The sequence below is a fragment of the Diorhabda sublineata genome, chromosome 4 (genome assembly GCF_026230105.1).
Source record: "Diorhabda sublineata isolate icDioSubl1.1 chromosome 4, icDioSubl1.1, whole genome shotgun sequence".
NCBI lineage: Eukaryota > Metazoa > Arthropoda > Insecta > Coleoptera > Chrysomelidae > Diorhabda > Diorhabda sublineata.
In genome coordinates this window covers 10088018-10104528 of record NC_079477.1, presented here as the reverse complement: position 1 = coordinate 10104528, position 16511 = coordinate 10088018, and the positions used below count along the sequence as shown (strand labels likewise).

General features: G+C 31.0%; 1 protein-coding gene across 3 annotated transcripts in view; it reads left to right on the top strand.

The window, feature by feature from the left end:
* Positions 1 to 16511, top strand: part of LOC130442856 (DNA mismatch repair protein Msh2) — a 57503-nt gene that overhangs the window by 28908 nt on the left and 12084 nt on the right. For 2 of the 3 annotated variants that reach the window (XM_056777236.1, XM_056777239.1), the window contains exons 3-5: positions 12698 to 13054; positions 14374 to 14554; positions 16203 to 16431. In XM_056777236.1, coding sequence (XP_056633214.1) covers positions 12698 to 13054; positions 14374 to 14554; positions 16203 to 16431 — 767 coding nt within the window. Of the gene's footprint in view, positions 1 to 8542; positions 8865 to 12697; positions 13055 to 14373; positions 14555 to 16202; positions 16432 to 16511 lie in introns of those variants that run through there. The other variant, XM_056777238.1, reaches the window with a different exon arrangement.

Sequence of the window (16511 nt, the reverse complement as noted above, 5' to 3'; positions counted from 1 at the left end):
GGTTTGTTTATCATTAAATTGTTTAATACAAATTCTTAGCTTTCACTGAATTTTATAAACGTAAAATTTATCCAGTAAAATAAACAGAAAATGCAATCGGCTTGAATTTCAATAATAATTTTACTTAGAGAAAACCCAAGTTGTATCAATATATCTGCTTCCAAATATTTTGATGTAGTCTTGGAAAAAACAGGTGTTTTTAGTGCTTGTCTTTATTGAATTGTGAATATCTCACAAATTTGTTTAAACTTTTCCCCAAATGTCTATTAATTTTAGAAAATTTGAATAAATTCAGTGTCTGTCATATCTTGACAATAGGAAAGAAAAAAAACGTTAACGATAAATGAAAGCAGAGGCTAGTAGATGATTTTTATTGGTTTTAATTTGTAAGATATGTATAATTTTAAGTATATAAAATAGGCATGGATAACATAAAATAGTTTTCAAATTTGGCATAGAATTGAAATAGACACGTTGCTTGAATAATTTTCACTATTTTCTCCACTTTCTTGAGTCCTTTGCTACTCCACTCGATCATCCAAATCTCTCATAAGTTTTCTTTAGACATCTCTTCTTTTTGTACCCTTTTCTCCCTCAGCATAAATCTCACAATACATTAATATGTAATTCTGACAATGTCGTAACGACTTTGGTTTTGTACTCTTAAATATTATTTTTGGCTTTCTGTATATTTTGTGTGTCTTCTCTAGATACTTCCTGACATTTTGACAATCAGATATTATCCTATGAATTTATTTTGCCCATACTTTCAGTTTATTCTCATTTTTGTCATTTCTCATGCATATATAACTGCTTACAATTGTTGTAAACGCTCCGGTTTTGATAACTTTTGAAATGTTTTTTCTCTAAGTATTGTTGATAGTGACCTACCACTTAATTACCTTCCAAAATTCCCCTATGTACTAATATATTTATTTATCACTTTTTACTTTTTTCTAGATCTCTAGATTAATCTTAGATAATTAAATTGATGTTGTTTTGTCTTCATTGACTTGTAAGACAAATTTGTTTACATTATCGTCAAATTTACTAAAAACCTTTTCCATTTCTGTTTTTGATCTTGTTAATAACATTTTTATCATCGGCGTGCTTTATGGTGAAAGATGTAGACCGTTATTTGTATCTTACATTCCCTTATTGCTATTTCTAATATAATTCGGTTCATAGAGAGAGGATCTCCTTGTATTAGTCCCTTTTCCACTATAAATTGATTAGATAACTAGTGTCACATTAAAATTCTATTGCTCGTATTTGTCAGGGTCATATTAATGAGATTTCAAATTTATTAACTCCTACTTTTTCAAGTAATTCATATAGTTTTTTCTGTATATTTGAACCCCCCAAATATATCGGTGGTTAAACGGAAGAGACCTTTCTAAGGTTGGCACATTCGCTACAATGATTCCATTGTAAGTTACTCATGACATCTGTTATCATTTTATATAATACGTAAAGTGCTGCGTGCCATTGGTTTTTTTGTTAATAGTTGCTTTTAGTAGTTATTTACGTAAGTAGTTATAAAAAGAGCGGTATATAACAAATGTAATATTTGCCAAAACGAGTGCCAGCGAGTTCTATAAATTCTGCGAGTTGTACAATCTCGCTTTTTTCATAACGTGTTTACGTACAACGATTTATCTAATTCCGCGCTTTTATAATATTTAATAGAATCTTCAATTAGAATGGAAATATTAATGCGGAATCAAATGGAGTTAGAAGTATTGTTACTATGGATACAAACAACGATTTTTCACAATAAGTTAAAACCAGTCAGAAGTAATTACTTGAAATGCACTTAGATAGCGAAATGAGAGAGTCTGCAAATGCTGCAGTGGGTAGATTAATACTTGAAAAATTAAGAAGTAGATACGCCCTGGCCTACTAAAAATTTGAAAAATGTCGCGATTTGAAAAATATAAAGAACGAAAAGGTACTACTTGTTTATTTTGAAAATTTAAAAACATCAAAGGCGTTGACATTGAGGACTACATATTCAATGTTAAGATCTGAACTGACTGTGTTCTAAAATATCAAGAAGTACATTAAGCTGTAGAGATGGTGTGCAGAATACCATATAAAAAATCAGAGATTTTCACGAAGAAGAATGTAGAAAGATTTATATAAGAGGCTGAAGACGAAATATTTTTATTTGTAAAAGTACAACTCAATTTACGTTATGTTTATAATTTATTAATAAATAAATCTGTTCTTTAGGTCGCAATGATAATAGGGATTGCGGCAGCTTGCAGAAAGGCTGAACTTACGAGAAAGAGACGTATTTTATGAAGGCGCCTTTTTTAAAATTACATTTCCAGAAAGCAAAACACCCTTTATTGGCGAATTTGTGGTATCTGCTGAAAATATTGCTGGTGTCAATCTTGTTGACTCGAAAAGTATAGAAATATTTGACCTTCTGCTGTAAAGCACGACAGATTTTTTGTGCAATATTATAATGGAAAACGTGGCATACAACTATTGGAAAATTACCAGCAAAGATTGCTCATTATCTTGGTCTACCTAATGTTAGAGGATACACAGGACATTGTTCCTGACGCTCGTCAGCGTCTTTCCTCGCAGACATTCTGAAAATAAAGCAGCATGGAAGATGGAAATTCAACAGAGTAGCCGAAAGTTATGTTGAGAGTTCATTAGAAAATAAGAGGAGTCAAGCCCCTGGCATACAATTAGATATCACAGCTTCAGATGGAATTAACATTAGACAAGAAGTTCAAGAGAATTTTTACCCAGAACATGGGCTTATTTTAAATAACTGTGTCTCTAATAATGTTGTTGTCAATGGTTATAAATCTTAAAATACTATTAAATTGAAATATTGCTTTAATTATCAGTTTAAATAATGAACTAATTGTCAGTTTTTACAGTAATTCATAAATTATTATTTGAAATTTGTTTTTACATAACTACTTGTCTTAACTGATATATGAAGGTTATGAAAAATGTGACGTTTCCTAATGTCAAGGAGTGACTTAAAGGGTGATATTTGATAGAGGAATCAGATAATAGTTTATAGATAGTTTACTAATAACATCACATCCGGTTAAACTTACGTAGCACTTTCGGGAGTTGCTGGAACACCTCCGTGAAATACAATAGATGAAGCATTTACCGTCAAAGCATTGGACAAAACCCATAGAGAAAAGGAGTGGACTTGGAGAATTACTATAACTGCAGATCAAGAGAAAGACTACATGCAATAACAAGTAAAGGATTATCTACAAAAAGAAATGATGTTCCATCAAAAACATAACCAGTTCGTAAAAAGTTATGGTTCCATGTTATACTAATTTGCTCAATTTATTCAGACCCTACTTAAAGGTTCTTCTGTCTTAAGTTAATATATAATTAGCTACTCTAATAACATCTTATAGTGACCATATTAATATTAAAAACCTTATATGTATCAAATAGAGTGACTTTTGTGTTACGTTTATTAAAAACAAAAAGAATCTCACTTCTAAATTCGTGCGACAAAATTCAGGAGGTGATTGCTCGTATGAATGTATAGGAACGTATAGGAATGTGAATAAACATTAAGCAAACACGGTAATTGAATTGTCTAAGTGACAACTTTCCAATTAAAAACAAGGTAGTGGTAATTTCCAAAAAAATGTACGAATAAACAATATTTTTAAATAAAACAAGGATTTTAATTTATTTTTTATTACATAAAACTTCATCTTGAAAAAAGTTTTGATATGAAATAAAGTAAGGGCTGCTAATTTCACCACAGTATAATGTAACAGGAATATTGACATAGATCGACGTCGGCGTTAGTAATGACGTTATTAGTGACGTTTTAGCCGCGTAGTGGAACGCAAAATTGATATTAGGGGTCATCCATAAATTACATCACAAGAATTTCATTCAATTTTTGCACCTTTGCAAATTACATTTAGAAATTATTGAATGAAAACAGCGGTTCCGAAGTCAGTTTTATTTCCTTGTAAATTATTTTTTTATAAAATCAACATCAAATCAAAAATCGAACAAAACAATTGGACTCTCCTTTAAATTATTTATAACTGGCATAGCAGCCACTTCGTTCTCTTTTCAGATGTTAATGTGTCAACACCTTTTTCATCCAACCATACAGCATCAGTTTTCTGGTACGTCTAGCAGCAATTCTTTGAGGACGAAACTTCGCGCTAGGTAAAACTTCTTGTTGCCTTTTATGTAATTACTTGTGTTTATTAGTGGCTTTGTATGATGAAACATATAGTTGATGGTAAAGATAACCTAAATTACTTTTTTTGTTCCATTTTGAAATTATTTGGTAAGTTGTAAATACCAAAATAGCAGCAAAATGGAAACAAAGAAATTACTGCTAGGCGCAATGCGTTTGGCGGTTGACGCGTAACACTAGTAGAGCATGTGATTGACAAAACAATTGGTATATCTTATATTTACACAAATATAGTTTTATATGTTTTTAAGGTTTTCGTATAGTAATAGCTTAAAGTTCATGTTTTAACATTTAGATTATAATAGAGTTCAAAATGTGAAGTCACGAAATTTAGAACCATTCCCACCCTCTAGTCACACAAAGTCACACTTCGTCGAACCCCTCCCACCCCCTTAACGTGTGATTAATGTATGGATGTCCCCTTATACGCATTTCAAAACTTTTTCCGATATAAAAACTGAGATGCCAGATTTTGTTTTCTTACATGTTTTTGATGTCATTACTTTTTTTTACTAATCCTTTGATATTAACTTTGACTTTTGTTTTTATTTACACTTTGATTCTTGTAAGTTTTATTTAATATTCAAATTAATTATTGTTTACCTTGTTATAGATATTATATCAGTAATTTCAGATAAATATGTTATTTCTAAAGAAAAACACAAGGTCAAAATGTCACGTATCTACTTTAAAAGAAATAAAAAATTATTTCGCTAAATATTGTACTTGACACAATAAATAGTAGATAATCCTGAACTTGCTGGTATCATTTGAGAAAGAATGCGAATAACAATTCTTAGTAATAATTATTCTAGAAAGAAATATTTTTTGAAGGCTACTATGAATCTCCGAAAACCGAAACAGAAATGAGGAGTTTATGAAAATGCCAGTAGGAAATGCTCAGCAAAGAACTCTAGCTCTGTCAATTGTCTGTTAAGAAAAGCACATTTCTTTAAAAAGAGCGATTAGTCTAAGAACTAAAGTAGTTTCTCCGTACTTCATTCTAGTCCGATGTAGTGTTTCTGTTCTGGTACAGTCAGTGAAGCTGAAAATCAGGGGTAACCTCCGAATTTTTTGAAACTGAATGGATTTGCATAAAAATTTAAAATGAGTTTCGTCCTAAAAATGGAAAAAATAAATTTTAATTATTTTACTGGTAGAAATCTTGTTTAAACACAAAGATTAAATAGTGTTTTATGTTCTCGAACGTATTTTATTGTATATTTGATGTTTACAACCCCTTATTTAGCACTTAAAACAACCCCCAAGCAAAAAATAATGACAAAAAATCAGTTTTGAAGGTAATAAAAGAAATATTTCCTTTCAAACTCTAAAAATCACCCCTGTATTGAGAAAAAATATGATTTCTAAACGATTAGAATGCTTCAACGGTGCTTGTTATTTGGAATAAACATTTCTTTATTGTTTAAAATATTACTCTACCTTTAACCATTAAAAACCACCCCTGAACTAAAAAAAAATTGCTTTGTCCGTAATTTAATGATTAAATTGCGTGCCCTAATTTGAAATAAAAATTTTTGGAAAAATATATCAATATAAATAAATAAAAAATTTTGATAAAAAAATTAATAATAAAATATCTCTGCTCTTTCTTGTAAATCTTGCCGTTTTTCTAAAAGTTCTATAAATTTATTTTTTCCTATATTAAAAAAGGCAGACGTTGAATCACAACCAGTAAATGTCAAAAAAGAATTAACTTTAAGCTAGAAATAATCTATTTTGAGACTTTTCGTGGAATATATTGATGATTGAACAAATTTCTTTAATATCTACAGTTCTTGCAATTAAAATAACTATTATATCGACGTCTTCTGACACGATAACTTACGCGCTCTCAAATCCTAACATTTTATTCCAAAAATGAAAAAGCCTAATTTGCTCCAAAAAAATGTCTCGATGAATTTTAAAGCTATAGTATCCTATAAAATTTTATTTTAAAGGAAATTTCAAGAGCTATACCTCATGTAAATGAAAAATCTTTCAAGCCCTTTTAAAGCTCTTTTAAAGGGGAAGGGTTGAAGGGCTCGAGACAAGTCATTTTTCCACTAAAGTGGTTACTTTAAACGGCAGTGTCTCCTTTATTTTCCAATTTACAGAAATACAAAAAAAACAAAATATTTGTTGGAAAAAGGCTACATTTTTGTTTTTTATAATTTTTCATGTATCTTTCATAATTTCAGAGTTATGCAGTTGTGGAAATTTTTTTTGAAAAATAAAAAATACGTTTTCAACTTTTACCGTATATTTTTCAAAAAATACATATTCTAAACCGCTCTAACTTCAGGATCGTATGAATAACACTAAAATAAAACTAACTGTAGAAGGTCTACATTTAATTTTAATTCTGGTGGAAATGGTACAGCTGTAACTGCTCATTTTTGTTCAAAAAAAAGCGACCAATTTATTTTTGTCTATAAATTCTTCAATTTTGGTCCAATTTACTTTTATAAGTTCATTTTAAAGTTTTTTTTTAAGTACTATAAAAAACTTTATGAGCATTATGCACGTAAAATTAACATGCTTTCCGTTATTTGAAATTGAATACTTCTATTCGAGTTTTCTCCCCAAAATAAGTCTCCTTTCACTAATCATATATTCGTTTGTATTGGACGTAGAACATTTTATGATAAAATGATTTTCTTTAGTTTTTCATAAGCTATAACTCTGTTTATTATACTTTTTTAAATAAAATGCGTAGTTTTTGAGTTATTCGCGAAAAATATTTTGAATACGTGGTTTTTTTCACTAAAAATTCTAAGTTTTCAATCGTGAATAACTAAAAAACTATTGATATCTCTTCAAACATTTTTTATTCATAATTTGATTCTCCATCGATTTCTGGCGTTATTTTTCAAAAATGATTTTTCACTTCCTAGTCCCAGAGCTGGCTATAAAAAACAGGGTCGATAAGGTGCGCGCCATTTCAGCTTGTAAACTGGCAGCTCCCACTTAATACATCACCGAACGCCACTTCTTAAGGTCAGCACAGGTCGGATATGAAAATGCCAGCCGGTTTTCCCGAACGAAAAAATTGGCTGAAAAACCTCATAACGGGCGCGCGTGAAACCTTTAGTAACGTGGGGTTCAAACCTCAAATAAGAGCGGTGTAATAGCGTAAGAAGTTTTGCAGGCCGGAAAACCCTCGTAAGAAGTGATCGAAAGTGTCGGAAAACTCATCTGAAAAACCTCATAACGTGCGCGCGCGAAACTTTTTGTAACGTGCGGTTTAAGCCTCAAATAAGAGCGGTGTAATAGTGCAAGAAGTTTTGCAGGCCGGAAAACCCTCGTAAGAAGTGATCGAAAGTGTCGGAAAACTCATCTGAAAAACCTCATGACGTGCGCGCGCGAAACTTTTTTATTAGGTTTTTTGTAGCCAGCTCCCCGTCTATCCGAGAAGGGATGTCAACTCCCAACGGGGTGTAAGCTTAAATCGACACTATGTCACTAATGATTATTGACCTCTCCTCTAACTATGTGTGAAATTTCAAATAAATCGGTTCCGTTTAAAAAAATTCGGAGGCGAAAAGTTTCACAGGCTGCACTATTCGAATCTTTTTATTGACTAATCCAAAATCCTTATCGCTCGATCTCCTATAAGAATGACCACGTATTGGAAACAAAACTTATCATCAATAATATGATATAAGAATCTAAAAACAATAAATTTTTATTCTGGCAAACCACAAGAATATTTCGAGACGTTTGACGCTAAATGGCATAAGAAACACACATTTTCTCTTCCTATTTTCCCATTATTTGACTATGAATAGAAAACTTCGACAGATCGAAAGCACATAATAATGATAGATGGCGTCTGCAATAAACGCTATTCCTTGAAATGTTAGAAATAGGTAGATGCTTCATAAAAGCCATCCAAATGGCTTCCAAGTTGTCTTGAAGTCTAGTTGATTCTTTAGAAACCATCTATATATCGTATTTTCATAACAGGTTAAAATCGAGCTAATGAAAACATATATCAAAAATATTTATGCACTTCATAACCGAGTAGTAAATTCACATTTACATGTACTAAATGTAAATGATTTTCTTTGTTTTTTCATAAGTTATAATTCTGTTTATTATACTTTTTTAAATAAAATGAGTAGTTTTAGAGTTATTCGCGAAAACTACTTTACTCAAATTTTTCACTCAAAATTCCAAGTTCTCAATCGTGAGTAACTAAAAAACTATTGATATTTCGAAAAAATTCTTCAAATATTTTTTATTGAGAATTCAGAACATTTACTATCAATAAGTTATAGATTTTACGTAAGTTGGCACATGTTTTTGTATATATATGCTACCACGAGTTGTTTATAATAAATTCCAAGAACTGATAATATATGTGAATACTAAACTCCAAATAATTGCTGATCATAATTTTAAGAATCAGAATTATCTACTCGAGATTTGTTCTTAAATTTTTGTTCCATGAAATATATTTCAAATAGATTTTCATAAACTTTGTTATTACAATTTTTATTATTAAGAAAATTAGTAAATTACATTAAATATAAAATCTTGGCGACTTCCCACCAAAGGAGGATTCCTGAAAGCTATGTTGTGCACAGTGGGATATGCAAAAACATTTTTCTATTTGAGTGACGACATAATTTATGTGAGTCTAGACATATCTTATTATAAGTATTCATGATAACTAATGTTTAATACAATTATTGATGTCATTATTCTACAAGTATATTAAATGAGCATATTTTTCATATTAAAAATGTCCAAAGGATGAAAGTTGAATAACTTAATTTTTTAAATACTGCGGATGCTTATTAAAAAATGAAACTTCTAATTTTTGATGTTAACAATACACATAAGATATTTAGTAAATTTTAATTTCTACAATATTTTTCGAAAGAAAAGATTGCATTTATTCTGTCAATGATTTTATTTATTTTTCCTTGCAGTATTATGTCTGTATATAAAATTTATATGTTTTTATGCCAAGGTCATGTTTATCATACTGCACTAGAAATATTTTGAAATGTTAAGTAGTTGATTTCAAACTGAAACGAAAACATTTTCATAAAATATTAATTTACTTACATTTTTAACTGTTTTTCTAAAACAATTGAGAAATATAAACCTAAATTTTTATATGTAGACTATGTTTTTCTTGGCATTTCAACATTGATTTTCGAACATCATACATTATTTTATAAATATAAAATAGATAGTTGCAGAAATTCATTCTTCTTCTTCATCGTATGTTAGGACTTAGTCCTGTGTTTGCATCAATGGTTGCCTAGTTGCAGCTGGGATGATGAAGACAAGCTTTCGTACCATCTTGTAGGTAGTCGTCCTGGTGGTCGGGATGTATTCGGTTTTTGTTCCTTTGCAATCTGTCATCCAACATTTTGTCCACGTGGTCTTTCCATTTCCTTCGTCGATTTATCGCCCATCACTACATCCTGGATGTCACATATCTCCCTTATTCCTTCCTTTCTCTTGTGGTCAACTAAGGTGTGTCCCGCTATTGATCTCAGCGTTCGCATTTCAGTAGTTCTTAAAAGCCGCTTAGTTAAGGTGTTATCTACTCTGGTCTCTATCGGGTAAGTCATTACTGGTCTCACACAGGTATTGTATATTCTGACTTTGCTCCTGGAAATCATATATTTATTCCGGCAAATTACATCTCTCAGGTACCCCGATATTATTGACACCTTTGTTGTTTGAGCTATCACTTCATTTTTTAGATTTCTATTACTTGTTATGTTTGCTCCTAGATATTTAAATGACATCACTTGTTCTACACTCCGATCTTATATTGCGAGTTTACATCTTCTCGGTTCTCTGGATACTGTAAAAAATTTGGTTTTCTTCAGGGATATTTGCATGTTAAAAACTTTCGCTATTTGTTCAAACCTATACTGTAGCCTTTGTAACTTATCTTCTGAGATGATCACTGTGTCACCAGCATAACATGCTATTTTGATTTTTTTGCTTCCCATCCAGTATCCTCTGCCAGCTCGCTTTACCTTGTTTATAATCTTATCCATTATGATGCTCAACAAGACCGGGCTGAGGTTGTCCCCTAGTTTGATACCGGCCATCACAGGTATTCTACTGCTCAGTTTATTGTCCATTCATATCCAGAAATTCATATCTCTTATAACTGTGAGCAAATTTTTCGCCAAAACCAAAAATGATTAATTAACATAATTCAAAATCTATTCTATTTCATGTTCATTCTATCATTTTCTTCATAATAATCTTGTGCAGTGCCTCGTTCGAAATTCCCATATTTCTCAAGTTAACCTCGTTTTTTCCTATGATCACATATACGCAAAACATTGTTATATCAGTATCGTTTACTTTTTTCATGATCCTGATTTTATATGGCCTGACTTCTTTATTCGCTTTTACAATTTTATATCTGTTACCAACGCAAATAGTTTTTTTATACATTCTTCTTACAAATTGCGTCACTTTGAAGTAAATATAATAGGTTTTATGAAAATCTAATAGTGAAATTAAATTAGTATCCGTTGACTTTTGAAGCATGTGTAACAGATTATGAAAAATGCCTTTATTAATACACTTTTTAAGTAAGGTACTCCCTCCTTTACTGTCCGTTTTGTTCTGTAATTGTTAAAAGTATTTATAATTTGAAATTAATGTTTCCGCAAAATCTTATATATATATATATATATATATATATATATATATATATATATATAATGAAGAATTTTTTATATATAGGCTTATATGCAGACCATTTAGGTCTATAGTCTTGTAATTTTTCTCCACTTCTTGCTTTTTCTCTCCAGCTCTGGATGTTTCTCTCCCTAAGGTCTTTTTCCACTACTTCCCTCTGCCACTTTTTTGGTCTACGCTTTTTCCTCTTGTCCTCTGGTATCTTCCATGCAACTAGTTTCAAGAGCCTGTCTTCGTCCAAGTGACCTAGCCATTGTAATCTTTATGTCTTTATAAACGTATATATAATGTATAAATTTCATGGTTTGATCTTCTCTCCCATCCTAACTCTATCTGCTTTTCAGCAAAAATTATATTTAGTTTTATTCGTTATTACCCAAGTTTCACAGGCGTATGTCAGGGTGTATCTCAATATTGTTTTTCGATGTTAATAGTCTTCTAAGGGTGCCTGTACAGCGGTTACTTTTGGCAATTCTTAGTTCGATTTCCTTTTCTCTCCCTTCTTGTAAATGGGTAATATAATGTCTTTTCTCCATGCTTTTGGCATTTTCTCGGTTTTGCAAATCTGACAAAGTAAATTGTAAATTTATTCTTTAAGCTGTTCACCGCTATGCTTTATTCGTTCTTTTGTTACTTCATTGTCTCCGAGTCAATTGTTTTTCATCTTATTTATCACTATTACTGTAAGCTGGTTTTCAAGTTTTTCTTCTTTTGCTATTTCTTCGAGTGCATTTTCGGTTCTGTCATTTTGGACATAGGTATTTCTTCGAAATATTATTTCCATTTTCTAATTTTTTCTTCTTTTTCACCTAAAAGGTTTCCTTCATGTGATAGAACTCTCGTTTTGTTTTATTATGTATTTTAACATCTTTGTATTAATTTTTAATTTCCTTTCTTTGATATTCTCCCTCTATAGTTTTTATTTTGTCTTCTAAAGATATTCTTTTTTTCCTTCTACATAGTTTCTTTACTTTTTCTCTTTGGTTATTATATTCACTTGTGTTTCTCTCATCTCTATTCTACAATATTTTTTGACTAAATTCCCTTTTTTGCTCTATTTCACTGTCACAACCATCATCTAGCCAACTGTTTCGTTATTTTCTCAGTTGGAGATTTTTTTTCGTGTTGTTACTAGTTCAATTTTTTGCCAGTTTTTTTCAATTGTTAGTGTGTGGCTTTCTTCTCGGGTGCTTAAGTATTCTTCAATGTCTATCGTACATTCTCTCTTTAAATCGCTTAAGTCGTATAAAATTTACTTAATCTTTGGTTTTTCGTTTTTTCCATGTTTTTATCCTAATTTTGACACCTACCAGAAAGTGTATTTGTATCATTTCTAATCCAAGTACCTTTATAAATGTCTTTTCTCTGAAAGTGGGTACTCTGATATTCATATCTTTTTCGACTGCTAATGCTATCAATCTAAGTCCAATATTATTTGACCCTTCGTGCTTGCCTTCTTCTCCCGTTATATTTTTATACATTTCCTCTTTGCCAACTTTCGCGTTTGCCTCTCCAATTACAATTACTATGTCTGTATTTAGTATAGTCTAAAGAATTTGTACATTTTCCATATTGTGTGAAATATTTTATATATGGTTAGATATTTGGTTAGCAAATTCCATATCAAATTCATACATAATATGTAGAAGGGGCAACGTAGAATCACCTTACAACTTTTCCAGCAGAAAATAATTTGACTAAATTAGGAACCTATTGTTGTTAACGATTAGTTTTTAAAAATTTTGAACTTATTTATTGGACACATATATGTCTTATTTTCAGAAACCATCATCAACTATACGTTTTTTCAATCGTAATGAATATTATTCTCTTCATGGTGAGGATACTGATCTGGCTGCCGAATTTTTATCTACCCCCGTGAAATATATGGGCGATGAACCGAAACTGAGCTATGTAACTGTCAGTAAGGGACAATTTGAATTGTTTCTAAGAGAACTGTTAATCGTCCGGCAGTACAGGGTCGAAGTGTACATCAAGCAGTCTACAAAAGGAAATCAATGGGCTTTGGAATATAAAGGATCTCCTGGAAATTTGAGTCAATTTGAGGATTTACTTTTTGAAAATGTACCTATTGATTTCACAAATTGTGTCATGAGTATTAAAATATGTCCCAATAAAGTAAGTTGTATTTATCTATTTTTGTCTTATATAATTTCAAATATTTTCTTGAATTTCCTCCTGTACTACTCAAATCATTTCAACTTCACAATTTGGATTACACCTTTATCATTAACTTATTAATTTCACCTTACTAACTATCAATTTAATAGCTTGTTCTTGTCTTATTGAAAGCACTTTTAAATAAATTCTAACTAAAACAGTTTTATCCATTCAATTTTCATTCATGTTAATTAAAAGCTCACTTGAAACATGTTAAGTCCTCTTTCTATCTATTGCTATAAAAATGGTCGGCGACAAAGTAATTTCAATTTTGTAGTATAGAATAAAAACTCAACCAGGTGCGATTGAAGGTCATCGTCATTTCTGAAGGTTTGACTAATCAAAGAATTCTGCAAACTTCGAAATAAATGGTAATCAGATGGTGCCAGATTAGGGCTGTAAGGGGGATATGGCATCACTTTACAGCCAAGCTCCAATAGTATCCCATGAGTTGCCGAAGATGTGTGAGGCCTTGCATTATCATGGTGGAACGCTAAACCTTTCCGATTTGAAACTTCTGGTAATTTTACTTTGTTTCATCCAGTTTCATTAATTGTTGTCAGTATACATCAGAATTGATCGTTTGGTTCCTTAGAAGCAGCTCAAAAAACACAACACCTTTGTAATCGCACCAAACTGATAGCATAAGCTTTTTTGTTTTTCATCTTCGATGTGGTTTGTCCTGATTTATCGTGTTTGCTCCATCATAGTTTTCGAACTATGTTACTTTTTATGATACATGTAGCCTCTTCGCAACCTCTCGGACAGTTATATCCTCCTCCATTATGACTTTGATTTGGTCATCAACTTCAGTAGGCCAACCAGATAGTTGCTCAACTTTGAAGGAAAAATCTCCAGAACGGAATTTTTTATACCAATTCTAACACGTGCGCTCTGTTAAGCAATCGGCAACATAAACTCCACAAATTTCTTTGTGATTCGCAGTAGCTTTCTTTCCTTTACGGTAATAGTAAAAATCACGCACTACTTGCTTCTAAAGTTACGTCAATGTGACAAGTCTCACGTGACAAACGACAAAGTACAGCACTAACATAAGCTATTCCTTTTTCTGAAACACTGCTTATAATATTTAGATTCTTTGAAATATCATACGCTTATTATTATTACTGTTATGTATAGTGAAAAGTATTTAGTATTAAGACTTTTATTAATAGAGATTTCTAAATTGAATCTGTCTGTTAACAAATAACTATGTAGAGGTTCTTTATTTGAAACAACCTTATGTAATACTTTTTTCCACTTTACGCTTATTTTAGTTACTGGCATTGAGTTGTGTTAATGTCACTGAATGTAAATTTGAAGTATGTGAAATTACGGATAACGACTCATTTTCGGAACTAGAAGGTTTGATTGCTCAGATTGGTCCCAAGGAATGTATACTACCAAATGGAGAAACACCTGATCTGGTTGCACTTAGAAAAGTTTTGGAAAGGAATGGTAAATATTAACTAGAATTATATTATAGTACAACATCGTAAATCCGGAATCCCTGGGAAAGGATTGGTTAGGTTTTTAGATTTTTCCGTATTTTAGGTCATATGAACATTTGAATGCATTTATGGTGACGTCATCTATCGGGTTAAAAAGAAATCATATCGCATTACATAATAATGTAAACAGAGAGAGAGGTATGCCTAAAATACAATAAAACCGCGTTCAATAATGCACAAAAACACATTCATAAAATAATAATAATAAAAAGTTTAAATACTTTATTAACATATTCTTCATGTTATCGTTCTGTATAGTGTCGCCATCTAGTGTCAAATACGGAAGCTAAAAATTACGATACGAAGGAATCAGTCCGGATTTTAGATAGTCTGCGTTTTAGAAGTCCGGATTTACGATGTTCAACTGTATTGAAATTTATTTAAAATAATGCCAATTATAAATAAATAATGATGTTACCTTGTACGGTAATGGAACATGTATATTAATACAAAAATATGAAGTTTTCATCAAGAATCTTCCAGCTAAAGGAAAACCCAATAGATAACATCTTTAGTATTCCAATAAATAGAGAAGTGCAAAATTAAAATTATGATATTTATGCTAAATAACTGTTTTTATCAAGATGCTACATCACAACAAGCCAATTGTTGGAAGAGTAATTATTTTTCTAAATCGATTTAGCTATTTATTCTTTGTGTTTTGGGAACAAATATTAAGATTCACAAATCTATAATCATCATATACTTTCAAGACATACTAAAGCAATATTTTTATTTAGTAAAAATTTTTTTTGAAAAAATTGTGGTTTTTCGAACATCTCGATACACAACTTAGCTGTGTACTCGATTAAAACTTTAAACAGAACATAATATCTGCCAAAACAATAATCTTACCCGCGAAGAATTTGCTGTAGCTATTGGGTTGACTCAAGAAAGCTTCCCATGTACAAGTAGCACAACTATTCCATGGGGCACAATCGTCGATTTCCAAAGCATTATGAAGTTTTTCAGAGACACGAAGACCAGCTCAGAGCCATGGACGTATATCTGAAGCAAATCAGGACCTATTTTGCCCAAAGACACTACTGTTTAACCTTTTGTTTTATTCATCATGTTATGTTATCAAATGAGTCAAATTTTGCCTCTTCGGCCTTGATAGATGACTCCCAGTGTAAATATGAGAAAACAGAAGATTTGCGTATGACTAAATTTGAGTGTGGTAGAGAATTACTAATAGTATGGGGTCGTATGTTGTTAAAATATGTCGTTAGAAGTCTTATCTTACTACATCACAAGACTCGTCGAAAATTATCTTGAAGAAATCGAAATCCAAAGAATGATGTAGCCTAACAGCCCTAACCCATCAATTCGATAGAGCCTCACTTCTTAGAGTCATACAAATGTGAAATGTATTTGTTTCCAGAAGGAGAAAATAAGTGCAGTTCAAATTCGATTTAGTTTCCAACTTCCTTTCGAACATTTTTTAAAATATCTGTATTTCATACAATAATGATTGGAGGATGTAATAATTCATTTAATATTTTTTAGATTAAAAAATCGAAATTTTGTATAGTATACTTGTATATGAAAATTGTTATGAATGTATAAAATTTCTTTTTCTCATAATTTTTTAGGCATTCTAATAGCGAAGGTTAAAGCATCGGATTTTGCAGGAGATTTAGCACAGGATTTAAATAGACTTTTATACTTTTCGAAAGACCAACAAAGAAACTGCTTTTCTTATAAGGAAACCAATTTCAAGAATGCACTAGGTTGTTTATCTGCTCTCATTAAATTTCTCAATTTAAATGAAGATGAGAAAAATTTTAATCAATTCAAGCTCAGTACTCTAGATGCTCGCAGGTAAAAATATTACCCTCAGAATCCTCCGAAATAGAATTCATAAGCAACTGTTGAATGGATACCATTAATAAATTACTAAT